Here is a 22847-nt window from a genome sequence, read left to right on the forward strand (position 1 = left end):
CAAAAAAGTGTGTGAGATGAAGTGATCTGTGCAGAGATATAAGTCTGCTCCCACTAATGAGCGATTTAAGTCCCATAAAATACTGTATGCATACAGTAGAAGTAATAATAATATAATAATACTACCCAATAGTAATAATAGTTTTATTCAAAATACTGAAATATTTACAAATATTTGACAGCATTTATAGAGCATTTCTCTTCTTTTTCAAGTTTTACATTTCAGTTTATACTGTAGTTTTTGGCTTACACGTGTGGGAAGGGGTAGTGGATTGAATACAATATTATACTCAGCATATTTACAGCAAAAGACAAAAAACAAATTTAAAGAAAAAATAAAGAAACCAAAAAAACTATTAAAATGTGCACTGAAGGTGAGGATAAGCAAGTATTTATGTTAATAATGCATTTTAAAGTTTAGCTTACAAACTACACATTTTTGTATTGGAAGAAGGAGGTATAAATGTGAAGTATAGGAGCACAGACAAAAGAAGCACATCATATATATATATATGTCACATCATATATAGATGTGTGTAGAAACATATGAACATATGGAGAAAATTTGGAGAATTTTTTTTTTTGGTTTGGATTAAGATAATTTGAAAATATCTACTTTACCTATATATAAAGCTCTTTGAGGCGACTGATTCTGCTGAATTAAATTCATTGGAGGATACGTGAGTTTAATTCAGAAGGGCTCTAATTAGCAAATATCTAACAGTTTATTTCAAAAGATGAGCTTTACAAATAAACACAGGGTTAAGTAAAAGTTGCTTACAACCAGAGAACAATCATAATAAATACTTTCATATTTGATTCACGTGTACAAAAAACCCAAACTCTTGTTATAAAACAATGAAAGTGCAGCTACAAATGATTAACACGAGATCAACAATGTCTTTTTACAGGTTTAGCTTCTGTGTGTCTGACTCTGCCATGCGGTTTGAGCTTGTCGGAAATAAGCAGGATCAGATCAGTTGTTCACAGGTAAATCCCACTGTAAGCCAGTGGTTGCCCAAGGAGACATCAGCATTAGCGCGGTGACACGTTGTTAACCTGAATTGATGCAGTCAGGTGGCTCGTGGCTGTAATGTGTCGTGTCTGACATTGAGCTGTTTTGCTCTTATGTAACAAACCTTTCACAATGATTCATTTACAGACAGAAGAAAAACCAAAGGTTAAAACATTTTCAGTCCTGCATTGACAAAATGCACGATTTACTGTTCTGAACATGTACTCACATTGTAAAGCCACACAAAAGCATGTTATAGTTAATTCTACAAACCCCCCCCCCCCCACATATTTTTAGAGTTTTCAATATGAAATACTAATACAAAAAGAATAGTCTGCCAAAATCTCAATGTGCAAAACAACCATCAGTATGCAGTGCTTTTCCCTGCTGTGTACTGCAACCTTTCTATCGGTTCTTTAGCAGCACGCACAAGTCCTCACTCAGGTTTCTATGTGGCTTCGTTTAGCATCTCTTTCACCTTCTGTAATGTCTATGTTGCTCATAAACCGCACAGAACAAGCTAGCGCAGGGCAGTTAATGGTAAACCAGCAACCTTTGGGCCTGTTCCAATTGAAAGAAATCCTATTATGTGTGTTGGATCTCTTAGAGGTGCTGCAGTCATGAGCGTGCAGCCAGTAAATCCAAAGCCCTGCACTCTTTGGAGCCTTCAAAGGTGTCCTGCTGGGAGCGTTCGAGCGAGGAAGTGAGGGTGTAGGTGGAGAAGGCAGAAGGATCCGGCAGGAATGGAAAAATACAAAAAAAACCAAACAACCAAAGTCCTCACACTGCTCGTGGCCCACAGCTGAGCTTGTGCTATTAAAGTCCTGCAGCCAACATGATGGAAGAAGAAATGAAAGAAACGATCGCTTTATGGTTGACCAATGATCAAATAATGTATTTCCACTTGTCAGCCATTTTTGACACAACCATGTTATCAATTACTAGAAAAGGATAATCCTACAGCCCTGGGGTCAGCGTCCATCTTTAGTGGCAGGGATCAAAAGAAAGCTCAGTGAGGCCTCCGTGGAGCTCAACCGACTCCTCCGACCATGACATGACATCACCAACAAGGTGGCCGCCACAGGTTGCTTGGCTGTAAATCTCACTGGATGTCAACACTCTGGACCAGAACTGGAGGTCTGACAGCTCTCCCACAAAAGACTGAGTGACGTCAAAGCGGCCTCCCATTGTGTCCTGTGGAGGGAGAAGCAAATGTGTCAAAATGTAGAGCTGATATTTAAAATGTTACTACCTTCTAGGGATTAGAAAGTTGTTCTATAAGATATGAAACTGGTAAAAATGACATTTTTAGTTTGACACAAATTTGATTTGTTTCATCAGTAAAGCCGAGGCCCTAAAAATGAAGCCAATACTAGAATGTCTTAACCCTGCTTTCTTTCTAATGACCAACATCATTTAGACAATAAAGATTCAGTGCATATGTTTATATCTACTGAAAGGCACTATACAAAGTCAGCTGTTTCAAAAAAATTTAAAAAATTAAAACTGACAACGTTTGGCCTTACAAGCTCAGCTCTCCACACTACAGACAGACTATCAGTCACAGTAAAGAGACCCTCTTACAAGTCCAAGGTTTAACATATCCAGATGCCATAAAATAATCTGGTCCTTAGCCAGTCTTAAATGAGATAGATATAACAGATGAACTACCAAACATGACATATTAGATCATATCATTATTTAACAAAAATTAAATCACAATGCAGCAGCAGTATTGATACGAATTAAAAAGGAAAGTAGGAGCCAGGTGCTGGTAATCTATAGAAGCAGAAGCTTTAGCATTTTTCAGGTCAGGAAGTGTAACACAATGCCAAGAACAAAACATATGATCAATGATCAGAAACACTTGTTCCTGCCCATCAGTCTGGAAAGGATTATAAGGCCATTTCTGAAACAAGTTCAAGTCCATCATTCTACTGTTAGACAGATTATTCACAAGTGGAAAGCAGCTGCCAATCTTCACAGGAATGGAGGCCATGAAGTGCTCAGAGAAAATGCACAAAAAACGAAAACCTCATCTGAAGACTGTAGAGGCCTTACTTAGCATGTTAAATGTTAAAAGCTTAAGCTTGCAAGTAAGTTAAAAAACAAACCACAAGACAACTGCAACAATGTCCTTTGGACAGATGAAACCAAAGTGGGAATGTCTATATGCAGAAACCAATCACTGCTTATCAACACATACGTCTAATACACTGTCAAGCACGGTGGTGGAGGGGTGAGGATTTGGACTTGTGTTGCAGCCACAGGACACAGGCACTTTGCAGTCATTGAATTAACCTTGAACTTCTCTGTATACCAAAGTGTCTAATATGAGGCCATCTTTTCAACAGCTAAAGCTTGGCTGACACCTGCTCGTGCAACATGACAATGATTCAGAGAATGAAAGCAAATCTACAACAGTATGGCTGAAAAAGACAAGAATGCATTGAATGCATTGAATGCAATACAATGCAGAATTACAAAAGCCCAGTTAAAATCCACACCTCAGTTTCATTAAAATGCTGTGGTGGTTAAGGCAGCTGTGCATAAACGAATTCCTCTAAGAGTCAAACAGATAATTTTACATGAAGTTACTGCCACTAATGCTGGTTCTACAAGATGCTTTGGTTTAGTTTTTATTAAATAAATAATGACCCACACATTTGACTTTGTATTTACTCAATTTAAAACCTCTTATAGCAAACATTGGGGTATAAAATGAATTGGCATACCTATATCTGCTGACATAGTCTGTATGTGACATTATTATCCCACAGTCAGAAGGCATGTTGTGTGTCATACCTGCTCCTGACCAAGGATGAAAATCCCTCCTGGTTTGATTGGGTGCCAGGCTGACAGGTTCTGCCCTGTGCCTTTCTTCGCTCCATCCTGGTAGGCCTCCCAGACACCATCACGTGTGGACCACGTCACGCACACGTGATGCCACTTTTCATCTGTCATAGTTATGGGCAAAGTCGCCGCCTAAAGAACCAGGTGGAGAGACAAAAAAAAGAGATTTTATTTATTTATTTACTTATTTTTTAATTTTTATTTGGAAAAACGTCTCATAACCTTCAAGTAAAAGATTATCCAAGGGTCGCGATGGCACGGTTTACACCTGATCAAGCCTTAAATGATGTGAGATGTTATCATGTTGATGGAGTAAAAAGAAAAAAAGACTGATAGCCTGCCATTAATTTTGCACGAGTATTCACACAGTAGCAAGCCTTATCTGCAACTGTTATCGATTGTCGGGAAAGTGGATTAATACAACGTGTGAATCTTCTCTCATTTCATCCTCATAAAACATTGTAGAAAAGTAATTAAACTCTTAGATTAATCTACATTCTGAGATCATTGAACTGTGTCAATGATCAGTTTGATAACTGCCAAGTGTGTGACTCACAGACAACAAACACGTCAGTTTATCCCTCCTGGTATTGTCTGTGCTACAGACAATTAGGCCAATCAATTACAATAATCAGATTATTGTGTTGTTCGTTTGTTTGTTGAGCTCACTGCACGAAGTACTGGGGCACAGAAGGGAAATAGACAAACATCTGTCTTCCGTTTAGGGGAGAATTAAAGATTAGGAAGCTAATTGACTAATTGAATTATTTGTTTGTCAGCAGTCTGACTGGGTTACTGTCTGATTACTGTCATTTGAACGGAGACATCTGCAATCTTTTTCTAGGAGAAACAACCGAAAGACAATTGCAGGGGCTCGTTATATATGTCTAATCTGCATTAGAAGTATACAGAGAAGTACCAAAATGTGAACAATTTGTTACAAGTGAAAACAACCAAAATAAATATAAAAATGTTTAAAAAGTCAAAATCAATGTATATTATGCCAATGAAGTTTGAGGATATTATACATTTTAAGAAGACTGTTTTAGTAAAACTAAATAATAAATACATAAATTACAGCAGATATTCAAAATGCTAATCACTGTTAAAAGGAACAACCAGTAAATGAGCTCTATAGTTTTTGTGTATGAATTTGAGTATGTGATTGTGACATGAGATGACAATATTATATATATCATTTACATTGCTCTGGAGTCTTTACTAGAGAAGTTTTTGGCTAGTTGAGAAAAATATTCACACCCGAGTAAATTTGGCAGATTATCATCTTGCTCTGACTCTTATTTCTTGGTGGTACGGTACTACTAGCTGTCAGTAACACTGGTCATGTTGGTGAAAGTATATTCTTTTCTCTACTTTGGTACAGCCAAACTAGTGTGGAGTAATGCTGAACTTATACCTTGTTACTCTTTGATGCAGTGAAACGTGAGCTAGTTCTAAATCATCATCACACATTAGCAGATAAAGTCCTTCTTTTGCTCACCACAAGCAGTTTATACAACCCGACCCTGCTAGACTTTGATTAGTCAGGATAACCTGGATTGTATGTGGTCTACAAACAGGAAACCAGATAGCTTCTGGGACCAAACATCTTCTGACTTGCCTAGAGATTCTTCACATTGATGTGCAAGTATTTTCTTACAGTGATAAATTATTTAGTGACTGATAAAAAGATCCCATAAACCTTTGCACTATAGGCTGAGCTTCAGAACTAGCTTTTGTGTCCAGATTCATCAACATTTAGATCATAAATCACTGTGACATGACATGGTGACAGGCTTTACCTTGTCATTAATTAGCAGCTCCATGGGATTGCTGCCCCATTCAATTAGTACCAGCTCATTAGCTTGCCCGGGCACCGAGTAGGAGAAGGGAGTGCCAAGACCAGGACCTGCACCTGCCTTCAGCCACAGGCAGATGGTCAAGGCAAAGATCTCCGTCACCACTGACCGCCTCATCCTGCCATACATGTAGTTAGTCCTCATGGGGAAGTCTAACAGGAAGGCAGTGGGACTCTTTAGCTTTTGGTTCCCTGGTGAGATGGAGAATAAATTTAGAGTCATGTTATTCATTTGTGATCAACAAATACTGCTGTCAAAGACTTTTGTTAGACTATTTTCTATATGCATTAGAAACAAACAAGTTATTTTTTTCTTTTTCTTGAATTGTTCCTTTTTCTGACCCAATTATTATGGAGATATTCTCTATCTACATGATATCAATATAATTATTAAAGGCAAAACAATGCTCTGTGCTTGCTTTCATCATTCATCATATAAATGAGGTAATTATGGGTCATAATAATCTACTAGCACCAACCACAGCAACCTAACTAATGGAGTTTTTTTTTATAGGGCAACCTCCAATAAAAGCCGGATAATAGTAGGTACAAAGATATTCTGTAATTATTAAATAATAAATGAGAATTCAAATTCATCCCTAAAATAAATCATGAGTGTGTGTAGCTATGTCTGTGCGTGCATGTATGTTTACCATGGTCAGTGCTGCTGTGGTGCAGTTGGCTTAGTACTGTTTCCAGCTTGCTGTGTCCAGTGCCCCTCAGACTCGTTTCTTTACTGGTGTAAGGAAGCCGTCGCGGGTGATGATCATTGTCATGGTGGTGGTCATCGTGGTGGTCATTGCCATGATGGGTGTCATGATGATCATCGTGGTTGTCATGATGATCATCATGGTGGTTGTCATGGTATCCAGGTCGATGGTGGTAATCGTGATCTCTGTGATGACTGTCATCATGATGACCATAGTGATCATCGTGATGATCGTCATGATGGTCATTATGGTGGCTGCTGAAATGATTATAATGCCGACCATGGTGCCCATCATAGTGGTGGTCACGATGGTGATCACGATGGCGATTATGGTGTCCAGTGTGGCGGTTGTACCAATGCCTATTCTGGTGGTTGCTGTGATGGGTATTGTGGTGGTCCTCATGGTGGTCCTCATGATGGTCATCATGGTTGTCATCATGATGGTCATCATGGTGGTCATCATGGTGGTCATCGTGGTGGTCATCGTGGTGGTCATCATGATGGCTATTGCCATGGTGGCCATCATGATGGCTATCATGGTGGCTGTTGCCATGATGGTCATCATGATGATCTCCATGGTGGTCATTATGGTGACCATAGTCATGGTGATCTCTGTAGTACCTGTGTAGCTGTTCCTCTAAAGCATTGATCTTCCTCTGCAGAAGTTCTCTCAGGGAGCTGGAATAGGAGCTGGAGGAGTTCCTGGCCTGTAGACAAAGAAAATAGTGCTTAATAACTATACCTACCTATAAATGATCTATTACCTCCACAGAGTGAAAACATCAATCCAATCAGGTTCTGCTATACTTTGTGTACTTAAAACTGATAATCCCCATCAATGTAGTAACAATTTCTTCTATTTAAACCACAGCAATAGCAACAGAGTTCAACAGGTCCTGCTGACATTGTGGGGAATCTTCATAGAGCGTCTCAGCGATTTGTGCAGGGCAAAAATGATGTCAGCACTGACCTGGCTCACTTGAATAAAGAGAATGGGATTTTGGATTATTGCTGAAAAAAGGTCTCAAAAATAGAAATTTAGAATATGTAGGTGTTTTGATAACTAGTATAATCATCACAAATCTAAGGACCCTTTAGGATTTTTGAAAGATTAAGTACCTTTATAGTAAAATGAACTATGGTAGTATGACTTTAATGTTCCCACCACAAAGCTCCTATGTGTGGCATCATGACATTTAATGTCCCTGAAGAACTTGGGTTTCCTGAAGCAGGTATTTGGGTATTCAGTTTCATATTTTAAAACAAAATGTGAAAACATGTGTAGGACTTGCGTTAACCACAGACCTCATTTGAAACATTCCAAAAATCTATTTAAGTAAGGCACTGATTTCAAGACAAGGCTATTTCAAACTCATTACTGGAGAAAGATACTGACTTTAACTGCATGATTGTGACTCCTTGTCAGTTTTGTCTATTAGCAAAACTATAAAAAAAGATGTCAAAGAAAAGGACTGTAGGGGGAGAAAGGTGAGTGCTGGTAATAAGAGTTTTACAACAACAACTTTGCATTTTAATGCTTTAAACAAGAACCAAAGGTTATATCAATACAATAGTACAAGAGGAACTTCAGTATGACATTTAAAAGTGCAGGGGGAAAAGTTTTCTTGTCCTCTTTTTTCCTCTCCCTCCTTCATCCTCGTCTTCCTCACCAGCAAATCCGACTTTGTTCCCTGCCAGCACACGCCACGATTAATAGCCTTGTCAGGAAGGATGAAGCTAATTGAAAGTGAGGTTGGCTAGCGCCCTTCGGTGCATGGCCAGAGGCTGGTGGTGTAGACATCCTGTTAGAGGGAGAGGCTGAGGGTAAATCCTGGCACCAGTTCTGTTTTGTCTCACACCTTCAAGTGAGATCGAAAGGGATTTTTGGCAACACTTTCCCTCAGCATGACCTGAGACCACCTACACTAATAATGAAGCTTTTACAGGCCAGTTGGCAGCCAGGTTTAAGACTCACATTACGACATCAGAATAATGAAACTATAACCAAAGTGAGACAGCAAAACCACTTAAATAGTTGGGAATCTGGAAGGATTATAACAACTGTAAAAAACATCATTAAGATGTTTATTGCTTTGTAAGTTTATGTTAATGAATTTAACATTATTGTCTTTTTAAACAACACAAACGCTTGATATGAACCAGAGTTATGTTTTCATTTTAAGAGACCTCTAGCCCTTGTCTTAGTAAGTGCCTGTATCATTTTTCTTGGTGTTGTTCTAATATGTGTTTAATGTTGTAGAGGGTCTCATTATAAATTAGTTTTTGGTGTTTGAACCCAGTGAGGGGGTTGATATGTTAATAAAGTAGTATTGGTCTGTATGAAATTTTCCCCATTCACGACAGCTATATGGGGAGTGAATTTTAATATGCTTTACATGCTGTAATGTTAACAAATCTGATAGTTGGTTCCTTTTTATCTTGTTCAGCTTTTGATTGTACTTGGGGTATTTTGTTCTATGTCTGTTTTCTACCAGCCAAAGTTGTCGTAGTAAATTATAGACACCATGGTGATTGTAGTAGGTTTGGGTAGATCAACACCCAGTCTCCCAGTCGAAAGTTATACATGTTTGGACATTCCTGTTCTATTATACTGGAAACCCATGTAAAATTTGTTGGAGGACTTATTAAATAGGAATTCCATCCATCCATCCATCTCTGCTGCTTATCCTTATCAAAGTCATTGGACGGCTGGATGAGAGGTGGGGTACACCCTAGCACCCTAGACTTTCTTGCTGTGAGGCAACGGTGTGCTTTGGAAAGTCTTTGAAATAACTGACTTTCTATGTCAATAACTAACTGATGCTGTTTGAGGGGAGCTGGAGCCGAATGATTCAGTTTCTTTTATTTTATAGTGACAGAAGAAATAAAGATGGCTTGGAGAACAGTGAAGGAAATTGCAGGACTTCATGGAAAGTTTTGAAAATATGATCCTGTAACCTTATTGCAGTTTTCATTTGCACTCTTCCACATCCTGCTGGCTGTTAGACAGTCGTGGGTTTCCAGCATGACTGTACTTTTGTGAGAACCACAAGACAAAACTTTGATTTGCATTTGGTATGAATTCATTATAACAATGATTAGTAATTAGCTGTGTAGGGTAAACATTCATTTTAAATATATAGTTATATTATAAATATATATTATTTTAGAGAGTGTTTTTAGAGAGAAAGTGATATGTTTGTGTGTGTTCGTGTGTGTAGTGATTTACTTTAAGGCAAGAGATTACACACAAGTTCAAACACAAAAAAGCTAAACCAGTATACAAGAATTACTGGGGAAAAAAGATTTTTCTTTAATCTAAACTCTTTGTCATTCTGTCGGTGTTTAAATACTATAGACTGCTTGTTTTCCACCAGGGGAGCTTAACTTATCCTACTCCTGCTGGCACACAGAGGTTAAGATCAGGGGTGAGAGCTAATCAACTTAGAGCTTCTTCCTGTTTTGAGCTCGACCTTGGCCACTGATATCCAGGAGAAAGACAGAGAACGATGCAGAGACATTAACTCTGAGACAATAGTCAAGCAGCTTTCATATTAGCATTGTGGGTGGTACGTGTTTCATAGTGACTGGTGGGTGGTTTGTGATGAGTGTGTGAGACAGATTGCCCACAACTTCTGAATGCTATTTTTTTTAATTTCCCCCAAATTATTACAAAAACATAAATTAAAAAATTAATGATTTAGTCCTGAGAATATGCATTAACTATGATGCAGTAAAATGTACAACATCCATAGAATAACCTTCAGGTTACTATGTCCTAATGAAACATATCCCTCGTTTTGGCAGCAGATAACAAAGGCAGCTGATTCGGTGACTGAGCATGTGACTCTCAGTGACGTAAGACGTGACCCCAATTAAGTCAAACCTTTAATAGACTTCTGCTTGTCTGCAGCTTTTCTTTGCAGACACATTATAGACAATTTGAATTTTCTTTGTGCAAAAAGTGTAGTAGGTAAGGTTTATAAAGTACACATACACACTCACAAAGTGCCTGACACACAATTACAATTAAAAACAAATAAATGAATAAATAATTAAAAGAGAAATAGTAAAACAGATACATAAATAACATGAGAGCATTAAGAAAGCGCAACTCCACCCAAATGGCGCGGACCACAATTACCACGATTAAAGCAGCTCGAGCTCTTATTGGTATCTACCATCACACAAAATTGTGATATTTCAAAACATGGGGACCCTAGACTGTTAACAAACAGATACTAAGCTCACCAATGACAGCACTCAAACTCCACTGATACAAAAAGGCTTTCAATGAACAACAACAATGAACAATGCTGTGGATTATTCATTGCTGTGCATTGTTTCTGCCCTCAGAAAGCTTGGAATAGTGAAGAGGTCCAGGCACACACGGTAAAGTCACCGTTTGGTAAGCTAAGATTTTAACAGCCATTTCCCTCATAATTTATTGCAGTGCAATCTCAGTTTAATTACTCGGTTCATACTTTTTAGTATTTCTCCTGCATAACTGAGGAAGATATTCAGTGGATGTTCCCATGCAGCTCAGACTTTGGCAAGTAGCTCTCATGCATCTTTGAAATTTAAAAAAAGGTCATTGTGCAGCAATTTTTAAAGCATGACACTTTTAAAAATTGCAAAACAAATCAAACTGAAGATACTGCATGGTCCCAGTCACCTGTCCTAGTGCGCAGTGAGTTCATTTATCCAGTTGTGATTTTTTTTTATTAAGTGCTATTAAGTGAGTACGCTACAAAAAATGATCAAACTATAATCTTTCATGCTTACCTGCAAGTTCTCCAGCCTCTCCTTTAGTGTCTGCAGGGTTTTTCCAGTCTGTTCTGGAGAGAAGGAACTGTGTTTGCTATATGACGAGCCCTTCCTGTTGTGGTCCAGTCTGTGGCTGCCGTGGGAATAATGGTGGTCATTGCTGTGATATCCTGAAGGCCCATGGTGCAGTGACAATGATGCATGATGGCTGCCGTGATGTCCATGATGGTCGTCATGGTGGGTACCGTGATGGTTGTTATGGTTGTTATCATGATGGTTTTCATGATGGTTTTCATGATGGTTTTCATGATGGTTGTCATGATGGCTATCGTGATGGCTATCGTGATGATTGTCGTGGTGGTTGTCGTGATGACTGTCATGGTGACCAGTGCTGTGGTGACCCCCAAAGCCCTCACATAAGGTGAGCTTAGCATTCAGCTCCCTGATTGTCTCTCGCTGGTCCAGGATGGTTTCCTTCTGCCTCACAAGGCTCTCACGCAAGTGCAGAATAGTGGCTTTGGCCTCGTCGGACATCATGCCTCGCCTGCTCCCGCCATTGTGGTCACTGCTATGGCTGTTACTGCTTGGTCCATGGGGCACATTGGGTGGCGAGAAGCAGCTGGGATCTGCTTCTGGGGGAATGGGAGTACAAACAAATTTGGGGCTAATGCCATAATCATATTCTATGCCAGGTAAACTACCTGCTGCTGCTGCACATGAAAGGAAGTAATAGAAAATAAGAGATCGTAGGGGGATGAAAGGGAGGACAAGCCCCAGAGTAGCTCCCACCCGTTGCACGTGCTTTGTAGACAAAGGCATTTGGCTCAGAGGACGGACGTCTCTGGCCATATCTGGTCAGAGTCCAAATTATTCCTCGGAAATTGACAGTCTTCAAAGGCTTTAGTTTTGTGGGGACAAACACCATCAATGGAAATCATTTGCTTCTGATTGAGAGGTGTTGGTGCTAATCATGTCAACAAAATAAATTCCCTTTAGAGGATAAGTGACAGAAACTCCAAGGAAGGGCTCTAAAAACACTGGGAACATTGGGAACAAAGGGGACTGTTAAACTCCAGCTGCTTGTCTTCAAGAACACCTTTTAGAATCACGCAAGCTTTCTTGGCACCATGGTAAGTTAACAGGTTGAGAAAGTTCAGCTGATAGATTCATCCACTTTGTCTGAGATGAGGTGCTGGGGCATCGCCAGACAGGTGATTTCTTCTGGCTTCAAAGACCTTCTGTGTTCGATGGCCAGGAATAATCCTTTTAACTTTGGCTTCTAACTATCCATCACATTGCCATTACCTACTGGGAGACAGAGAAAACAAGACATCAACAAAACAAGTCAAGAAGAAGAGAGACATAATGGAAACAAACAGCTAGCTCAAGCTTTGATCATCTCCACTCATGGTTTTAAGTATTATTTACAGTGCAATCAATATATGATTCAGCCAACTGGAAAACAACAACAACAACAAACCCAAAAAGCTACAGGTTGAGGAAAAAGTAAGACTGTCAAGAGGCAAAGTGAGACAAAGCAGAGAGGAGAGAACAGGTTTAAAGGACAGGAATTGGGTTATAACTGGAGACCATCTTAATTACTAAGTGAGTTTCCGGTTCACACTCATCTTTGAACTTGAGAATATTGATGTAAACAAAACCATAAAGAGTTTCATGACTCAATCATGGTTTTGATGCACTCATATTGAGAAGGAAAACTAGATAAACACCTTTTTCAACATTACCTTAAAAATCTGCTTTTGTTATAGTTCTAGCTGCAGGAAGGTACCAGAGCTGTTCAGCATCATAAGCAGTTGATCTCCACATATTAAAATGCTCATCCATGTGGTCAGCATGTTTTATTTTAACCAGCAGACTGCAGTTTAAGTTTAATGACTCACACACAGACAGACGCCACAGAGGGGAGGGCTGATTGGTGGTGGTGGTGGTGGTTGGGGGTCTTCAGGGCTGCAGCAGGCCACAGTATAATCAGATTATGGTCAATTAATCTTCCGTCAAAGCCACAGGGCAATCATTCGAATAATGAAAGCTGGTTTTCTGCTGAGACAAGGGCATGCCTGTTGAGCCCAGTCACTCACACGAGCCTCATGAATCAGTGTCAGAACTTGTCCGCCTTCAGCCTGCCATGCTGACTGACTGTTTAAAAGCAGCACGGCGAGGAGAGACAGAGTCATACTCAAAGAAGAGGGATGTCCACATTATTATTGCACAGAAGAAAAGCATTCAACCACATCTACTGTACAATAGGTGTTCCTTATTGATGATGGACAACTAATAATAATGTATTAATAATTTATTTTTTTTGTTTATACCTGTTCTGTTAGACCTGAACAGCACAGCAAGAAACATGCATCAACCGCATGCTCGTTGGTCTTGCCCGAGAGCGCGATGCAAAGCCAAGAAGAACAAGTTTCAGAACACACAGGAAAAGATAAGGAGCTTGTTCTTTCTAAGCTCCTTATCTTTAAACACCCACAACACACATTACATTAAGTACAAACATCCGATTTTCTGGCACCGCCCTTTCTGTGACACTGTCCTTCTGAGAAAAACGACAATGACAATACTTTTTTGCGATTTTAGGCATTTTTTTTAAATTACATATTAGCTTAGAATTTCTGGGAAATATACCAGTTGTCTTTCTAGCGAAGGGGTAAATAAGAACAGCATGTGTGTACAGTAAATATGAAACTACAGCCAACAGCCACATAGCTTTCCATGAAGACCAAAAACAGAAAGCCTTTGCTTTGTCTAAAGGTGACAACATCCACCTTTCATTAAGTCTAAAGCTCACTAATTGATGAGCTCTAACTTGTTAGTCTAATTTGTACAAAACCTGATATGTTAATGTGATAAGGTATGAATTGTCAGGAGATTTTCTTTACAGGATACAGTGACTCTCTGATTCTCACTTACTTCTGCTAAATTTGACAGAAGTTTCTCTTTTTTACCAGAAGAAATGACCGATTTAGCATTGAGGCATTATTTCTATAAACACAACACCAGTGCTTACTATCAAAAGGATAAACAGAACCATACAACGTACCACTTTAGTGTAATGATTTGGATGAAATTTAAATTTTAGAGAATTCTGGCTGATACTTTGATATAACATCTGAGATCATTAATAGTTTAATGGTGTCTCATATTTCATTATTAGAAACACCGCAGGATTCATCAGCCATTTCTTAAAAACAAACATGTTTTGTTGAGAGGCATTTAACGATGTGCACGCAGCCACTACGTGAGAGCCATAATCAAACAGTGTGCCCTGCTGTCTGATACTTAAGGACACCATTAGTGGAGATTTACATGACATGATACCTCACTGAGACACGTGGCATCACATGCTAGTCCAAACAGCATTGCTTTATGTACAACGTTATAATGATTGCTTGTGTTTATAACCTTCCTTTGTCAAAGATGGAAAGGGTAGGAGAACCTTGGACCTGCATACATTTTTTCTTTGCCTTGTGGGGAAATGATCAAGTTTCCATTGAGCCAACTTTTAATTTGGCTCCACATAACCTGGGCTGAGTGAGATCTAACTGTGCTCTTGTCATGTGAAAGTAGTACAACAACTTTAAATTTGCACATTTGCACAGACTGATAACTGGTTGCTGTCTTTCTAATTTTATATAGGTTTCCATGCTAGCATGAATGCAAAGACACAAATCAACACACCATCTGTGTCACTTTGTTGTGCCTTCATGTTCGTGATGTGTCTTGAGGTTTGCAGAACGCTGTTAAAATTTAGCAACCAGCAAAAGTGAGACTTACGTTTATGGAGGCTGCACAGACACCATAATGGTTGAAAGTATTATATAGCAAAGCTTACAAAAAGTAGGTTGCTGTAACTGCTCCTGATGATTATAGTGGAGACTTTTAAAAGATATTGTTGTTTTTTTATGATTCATTATGTTTTTGTAAATAGGATAAACAATGAACTCAGCTATAATTTGGTGTCATATCAGTATTATACTCTGTCTTTGCCCACCATGATCAAGATAGATGGCTGGATGGATTAATAAACAACAAAAGTTTATATTTAATTAATCCAGTTATCCTACATTAAAAAAAGGACATATTAAAATGTGTCACTGACTTATAAAATATGTTGTATGCTGTGTATAAAACTCATTTAAAAATCCATAAAGCAGGTTTTAATGCTATAAAGCTGTTCTCCAGTACAATATAGAAAGGATGTTTTATTTTCATATTTAAAAAATATATTCTTAAAATTCAGAATATAATCGCAGACAAAGCAGAAACCTTTTTCTAACTTCTATCAAATTTCCCAAATGTCATCGTTATTTTTCCTTCCTTTTCAAATGGAATTGTTCACATTAGGTTTCCTTAACCCTCACGTCAGAAATTATTATCTTTTGTCACTTTCACTCCTTCAGTAGTTAAAAGCACAAAGTGACAGCGCTCCTTTGCAGATTCACTACATCAAGCTGATCTCGTCATCTGATCAGCTCATGTTTCCCCCGTACGGATCACATCCGTGTCCTCATAGCTCCTGCTTCTTCTTTCAAGGGTGACGGTCAAATAGGATTGGTTGGATGTAATGCTCTTTAATGAGGGATTGACTGCAGGGTCCTGGTTCTGCCAGATGATCTCCCTCCAACCCACAAGTTGCTGTTGCCACACGTGTCACTGCAGGAGAAGCGCATGTGCTTGACACGCAGCCAGTAGCTTGTGTATTAATGTAATTTGCATTAATACACATTTTGCAGCTTTTCCTAACAGCTGTCTTATTTAAATTGCTTATACAATCGAGTATTTCAGTGGCTTTTCCAGCATTTATAATAGATTTGAAAAGCTTTGTGTGTTGACAGAGCTCAAGTTCATTTTGTGCTTGTGTCAGGTGACACAAAAAAGCCCGTTTTTATACTACATTTGTATTTTGCTTTCATTAAGATGTGCACTTTGAAGGCCCTTGCTTGGGTCAGTTATACACTTTCAGTTTTCAACTGAGTGGCCTGTCTGCAGCTTAAAGGCACTTTGATGACTGATGATCCATAGATGTTGTGATATGTGTCAGAGCACAGACTCCAAAAGGCTGCAGGACAATTTCACTTGAAGTAATTGAAACTTGGACCAGTGTGTTTAGATTCACTGTAGAGTAAGTGACACAATGCCTCACATTGATACTGATTGGCCTTCACTGATTTAATAACCTCCAGGGCCGTGCTTCCGAAGAGGATTCATTTGACAAAATATAAATGTTCACTAGGAAAAGTCAGACGTGCTGCAGTAGTGTTTAAGTGTGAACAATCTCACTGTCAGATGTTAGATTGCTATGGTGACCACTGTAGGATGAAACCATTTTAAACAATTAAGAGATTAAAAACATTTAGCCTGTACCTGTGGCTAGCCAACCCGATTTTACTACTGTGTATGTATAAAAACATTCGTGTACACGCCATATTATTAAAATACTACAGGAAAAAAACCCTAAACATATTTTGCAGTATTTTACAATTTTATACACAGGTCACTCACAAACTCTGGCTGCCATTCAGCTGTAGTGATCGTAGCCTGTTGGTCTTGTTCATTTTTAGGAGACTGCAAAACTCTGTGAAGGGAGTCAGATATGAGTTGATGAATCGGTGAATCACTTCTGATCATGTGATTTCAAGGAAAGTTGTCGAGGATATCCTGAACTGTTGCTGTTGCTAGCTGTTAACTGTTGTTAGCTGGAACTAGTGAAACTTTCTTTGAAGTGGATGTAGCATTGTTGGACTTGAACGCTTGTGTTTCATGTGGTGTGAGAATGTAATCAAACTGTTTATTGGTGAAAAAATGTGATTTTCAGGATACTCTAACTTTAACTGACATCATGTTAGCTCGTAACCAGCTGCTGTTGTTGTTTAGCTGGCTCATCAGCTGTCCAGAGATGGGATGGACTCATGTCTAATCTGCTGACTATCAGGACTACATGAGTATATTTATGTAACTTTTCATGTGTTACAGCCCTGACTTCAATGCAGGAAGTGAGACTCGAGGTGAGGAGAAGGCGGGTGAGGTTGAACTGAGGGAGGAAGGATCAGCTGTCGAAGAGATGCATAAAGATAAGCAGATAGAGTTGGTGAAAACGTACATATATAAATGTTAAAGGGTCACAAAGGAACTTATTAGGCATACTGCGTATGTGGTTGGTCTCTAGTCACATTCGTAAAACATGATTAGGCGGAACGGCAAAGTCCATCCAAGTCACTCTATTTAAGACAGTGAGACAGTGTCTGCTCCTACTGTGTGTATTTTTTAATGGATTCAATTTAAGTACATCAGAATGCATCAATTTGTTGGAAGACATAATTACACAAGTACAATGTTCTCTTTTTTGCTAAATAAACTTCATGACATCTGACATATTTAAAGCCAAAAGATGATTATTCCCCAAAGTACTGTTGTATAAAAAAATTAGTATAGAGAGTTTAAAAATGTATGCCTCGAGACAGTCATTTTTCAGAATCTGCTGCATAAATGAAAAACAAATCAGTTTAAAAGCAATGCCACGTTTGTGCCTGACAGCATCTATCAAATGCCTCCTCCATATATAAGATTACACACAAAAGAGATTTGGCAATCACATCCTGAGCAGCTGGTGCAGTGTGTACTTTGTATTAGCATAAAACTATGAGTGAAAGTAAGTTTTTAATAATTTTATCTGTTCTCATGTGAGGATACTCTTCATTATTAAAAGTTTGGTTAGGTATGTTATGCAAAAGAAACGCCTCAGAGTGCGTTAATGAGCGAGTCTAAGTCCTAAAAGCAAATTAATCTTTTCTTTTTTAGTTGTGAGATGAAAAAACTGTTGAATGCTCAGGTGGCATTTTTAACACCGTAACTGGTTGGCTTGTTTTTAAATTAAGTTGCATATTAAAATAATTCAAAAGGTCTGAATTTCAGTCAATATTTTTTAAGCTAGTGTTTCAACATTTAATGAAGTAATAAATGAGTTAGTTTGTCATTTTAGATTTCATTATGAAATCTAATAGAATTACAGTTATTTAAAGAAAACATTACCTTATGTACCTGCTGTATCATATGGAGTTTGTTATTTTAATACAAGATTCAAACTAAACATTAGCTTTTCATACTGTAGCTTTAATAAATAATAAATAAAAAAGTATTTTAGTAGCAATATTATTACTCCCTATTAATATAATCACCAGTGGAAGAGCCTATGAGCCACTGTTGTTTTTATATTGGGGATATATAGGATATAACATCATCTTGCAGGCAAAAATTTATTTAAACGTCTTATTCACAATGACACCATATTTAAAAGTCCTTATGTGTCTTTTTTGTTGTTCAGATTTGTATTTTGTTGTTAAAGCTCCCGTTTTACCTTTGTCAACATGAAAAAATGCCGAAAAATTCCTGACATCGCTCAGTAAAAACAAAGCTGCATGCTTGAAGTCTAGTAAAATAGGGTAACGTTTAACATGACCGCTGCACCAAATTACAGAGACATATTACTAAGCATTATAAAATATACCTGCTTAGCTGACTGTGTTTTGTTTCCACAGACATGCAAATCGTTCCAAATTACAACTGAAATGACTCCTCAGCCCTGGAAATATACAGCAGCCATATTGTTACAGTGAACCAGCTGACAGACAACAGAATGTGATCAAGCATGATAACAAGCACTGCGCCGATATGTCGACTCATACACTAAAGCTCTCTGCCTTCCTGTCAGTACAAAGCAGGCAACATTTTAACAACTGGAAAAAGGATAAAGAAGAGTTACAGGTGTCCCTTTTGAACCTAATCATGCCTCACATTCACACAGCAACATGAAATTACAGTTTAGAGCTGGTTGGGTCAACAGCCCTCTACTGTGAAGCCGCTAAGTGCGCTGGTTGCTGAGAGGCTTTGTCGCACCCTTGTACTTTTTAATTTAGTGCATTTTGATGTCAGTAAATTAGCCAACTGTCATTTTCACAAAAGTGAAGCCTTTTACTAAAACCTGAGCATCATTTCCGACACTCGATTCTGTGAACTTTGTCCTCAGTCACTACCCACAGCACATGCTCATAGGCGACGAAAGCCTTGTAAATCTTGTATACCAACAGTTTTGCCTTCAGTGTGAAAGACCAGTACGCCATCAAAATCACTACACATCTCACTCTTATCGGCCTGTCAAGATCAACTTGTCTCAAAACTTTACATAAAGTCCACATTTTATAAGGAAACATGGTTTAAAATTGTGGGGAAAAAAGCCAAAACATGTTGTAATAATAACTCTACTTTCCACCAGCGCATAATGTAAATGTTCATCATATGAACTCAGCCATTCCCTTTGTGTCAAGAATTAACAAGTTAACACATTACCTGACTTTACTATGGTCCAACTTCAGAGACCACCCTCAGTGTGGTCACCATAATCAGGATAGTTGTGGCAGTGTGGAAAGCTCTTAGGCTCAAGTGTTGAGAGTGGCAACATTAATCAACCAATGTGACAATACACTGGCTTAGCACAACAGTTCATATGGATGGCGCCATGCAGGAAGCTCAGGTTTCTTAACAAAGGTCCAGACAGTGCAGTGTAACAGGCGGGTCTTTGACTAGAGGGCATTTTAATTCTCACGGGTAGTAAATTATCTTTTTTCTTTATTTTTCAGCACTAAAAGCATTCCCTGTGTCTCTGAGGACAAATCTTTGCTGTCTTTATGATGTTTTTCTTTTTTTAATTTTTTTTTTATCTGTGTCAGTTTTCTTTGGTGCCTTGATTTCCTAAAGAGGAACTTCAGGTAGGCCTATTAGTATTTCCCATAATTGTAATGTCCAGTATCGATTCTGCAAAGTTTGATTTTCTTCTCATCATTTTAAGGGTTAAAGTTGCAGTTTTCACAATAGCTTGGTTGCTTATCAGTGCTCTTTGGTGAGAACAGGTGTCACATTTCTAAAGATGTGGACTTCTGATCTGAACTGTGATGGATCACCTTCACATTTTGTTTGACCTCTTTAAGCTGCCTCTGCCCTCGCTGTAGCTAACGAAGAGGCGTGAAGCCAAAGGCTCAGTGCCGCACGTGGCCCCAATTGATCTCCACTGAACAGGTTTGACCAAAGACTTGTTGGGATACACAGGAAGGGAACGTTATCACAGGTATGCTATTGCTATACTGCACAAATGTTCACTGAAACAAGAATCAATGAACGAAATAAGTGTAAAAAATCCCTGAGATACAACCGTGGATATAAGAAGGTACCAGCAACAGAGCTACTACAGAAAATCTGAGAAGAATCTTCACTTTTAAAATGTTGCACCCATGAAAGAAGTTGAGTTCAATAAAATGCCAAATACGTTGAAATCTTAGCTTCACGTGAGCCAAAGCTCATCAAAAATACACTGAATATAACACAGACGGCTGAAGGTGTATGCAGAGATGAGGACAAATCAAATATTATAAAACCTCTTATGTGTTATATTAGTAACAGAATATTAGCATGCAGAAAAAAAATACTATAAGTAGTAAACAAAAGACTGAAAACTCTTAAAAGTAGCCATAATTATGCTGAATATTACTTCACTGGTGATTGGTCCACGGTGGTACCGCTTCCTCTCACCCTGTGAGTGGAACAGCATTCAGCCTCATTCCTCCAGTTTACTTTATTTGAATTTCAAGCAGTTTTAAAGCAATTACTTCTAACGTGTTAATAAGCTCTTGAGACAGACATCTGTTGAAGACGGTCTAGAACAAAGGGACTTGAATCACCTACAGTACCAGGCATTCATTTGAACACGTTTTCACAAAATATCTTAACTCATCTGACCTCAGATGATTCAGCTCAGTTTACTTTGTGTCTTATGGTTAAATAAGATGCAGATAATAAAGTATCACACCTACAGTTTATTAGAGATTCACAGAAGTAAAAATGTAAAAAGTAGAATTTTTTGATGAGGATTTGGCTGGATAGTTACATTTGTAGCACAAAAAGTCAGAACTGTGGCCAGTAAATCTACTGATTTACTAATATGTAAGATCCCATTTATTTATATTTATTTGAGGTAGGTACATATAGCAGCTAAGGTACAGCTTATGGTAACTGGTTGACAGAGGCCTCATGAGAAAATCCTTAAATATGCATTGCGTAACTAAATGAATCACACTTTATAGAAGCTACTTCCAGTTGCTCTGTTATTCATCAGTGGTGGCCACAGCGGGGAGTTTTTTTAAAATGCCGGATGCCCTTCCTGTCACTACCCAAAGGGATTTGTGTCTCGTCACAGGATCAAACCGGGGCTCTTTCGCATGTTAGGCGAATGTGTAAACCAGTACACACTAAATAAATCACATATTACATTAACAAATCAGAACCACAAACTATTTAAACTTAATTTACTCATTTCATTCAGTCTGTGGAAGCATTACATCATCCATGGGGCCGTGAATTTCACTTTACTTTTGTTTATCAACAATTTACTTGCTCACAAGAGAGATCGTTTAGGAATCTTCCCAAAGGTCGATATTTTAGAAAACAGTGCATCATTTGGTTAAAAAGAAGCAAAGCTTTTCTTACCTGTTGCAAGTCTGGAGTCGCCAAGGTGGTTAGTCCATTCAACACACTGATCAGCTTGAGGAGGATTGGCTTTAGGTGGATAATTTTAACTCACTCTCTCTCTCTCTCTCTCTCTCTCTCTCTCTCTCTCTCTTCTGCGCACACACCTGACTACTTTTTTTTATGTACTTCAATAACAAAATGTTTAACTCTAAATGTTCAGGTAATAACTTTTAAAACCTCAGCGATGCAAGAAAAACCAACAAAAGTAATCATGAGACCTTTGGACAAATTTTTGGACTAATAGGCAATCGTGCACACTAAAGTGATCACCTGATTTAGGAAATGTGAGCGTGCCTTCCTTGTACTTTGAATAAACTGCAGACTCTTTCAGGTGTCTTAGATAAGATGGAGGCAAGTTGGATCACTCACACAAATCGCAACCACGCCCAACCGTGTACAATATTTAGTGCTACAGAAGATCAGTAACGATTCAGACAGATAAAGTCCTACACGCCTTGACTGGCTGGTTCTCAGGGCTCCTAAGGGTGTCATTAGTGTACTCAACAACAACAAACTAAGTCACGTTATTGAGCAGTTTTGTAGATGTTTTCAAAAAAAATCCATGTGTCTAGGACACAGTTACCTCACCTCTAATACAGGCGGCCTGTCATTGCCCATTTACCCTCTTAAAGGTAACACAAGTGCTCCAAGCTATCCTTAGAAAACTGTAGCTGCACTGCATACAAAACAATGGAGGATCAAAGCAGAAGGATACAGTAGGAGCTGTTGTTGTCATCATGGCCGCAGGCAGTCTGAGGGCTGTACCACGAAGAAATATTAATAAGCCAGGAATGTTGAGTCCAAAGGCAATGTTTTGAAGGTGGCTCTGTTTTTACCCTTGTGCCTGGCTGGATCACCATGATGAGCTAAGTTGAACACATAACCTGGAGCACGTTATGTTTGGAGGACAGAGGTTAAAATTTGCTGGAACTGCCACATCTCGAGTGATTCATGTCAGGAGGACATGTTCTACGTGTGAAGGGATTTGTACTTGCACAGCTTGTTGCCTGTGTAAAATACAGCCGAGTGAAGCTGTACAGTGAA

The 22847-nt window shown here is 38.6% G+C and overlaps 1 protein-coding gene across 2 annotated transcripts; it reads right to left on the reverse strand.

The window, feature by feature from the left end:
• Positions 1–182: 182 nt before the first annotated feature.
• On the reverse strand, positions 183–21824 carry LOC113015061 (GATA zinc finger domain-containing protein 14). 2 transcript variants are annotated; one of them, XM_026156973.1, is made up of 6 exons: positions 21762–21824; positions 11220–12509; positions 6379–7141; positions 5670–5917; positions 3820–3999; positions 183–2208 (listed from the first exon to the last, which is right to left on the reverse strand). In XM_026156973.1, exons 2-6 carry the CDS (start codon positions 12048–12050, stop codon positions 1999–2001), a joined length of 2232 nt encoding a protein of 743 aa, XP_026012758.1. In that variant the 5' UTR covers positions 12051–12509; positions 21762–21824; the 3' UTR covers positions 183–1998. The 2 variants fall into 2 exon arrangements, with proteins under 2 accessions (XP_026012758.1, XP_026012759.1); XM_026156974.1 differs by having other exon boundaries at positions 11220–12506; positions 21762–21808.
• Between the last annotated feature and the right edge of the window lie 1023 nt (positions 21825–22847).

Source organism: Astatotilapia calliptera, chromosome 22 (genome assembly GCF_900246225.1).
Source record: "Astatotilapia calliptera chromosome 22, fAstCal1.2, whole genome shotgun sequence".
In the NCBI taxonomy this organism is placed as follows: Eukaryota; Metazoa; Chordata; class Actinopteri; order Cichliformes; family Cichlidae; genus Astatotilapia; species Astatotilapia calliptera.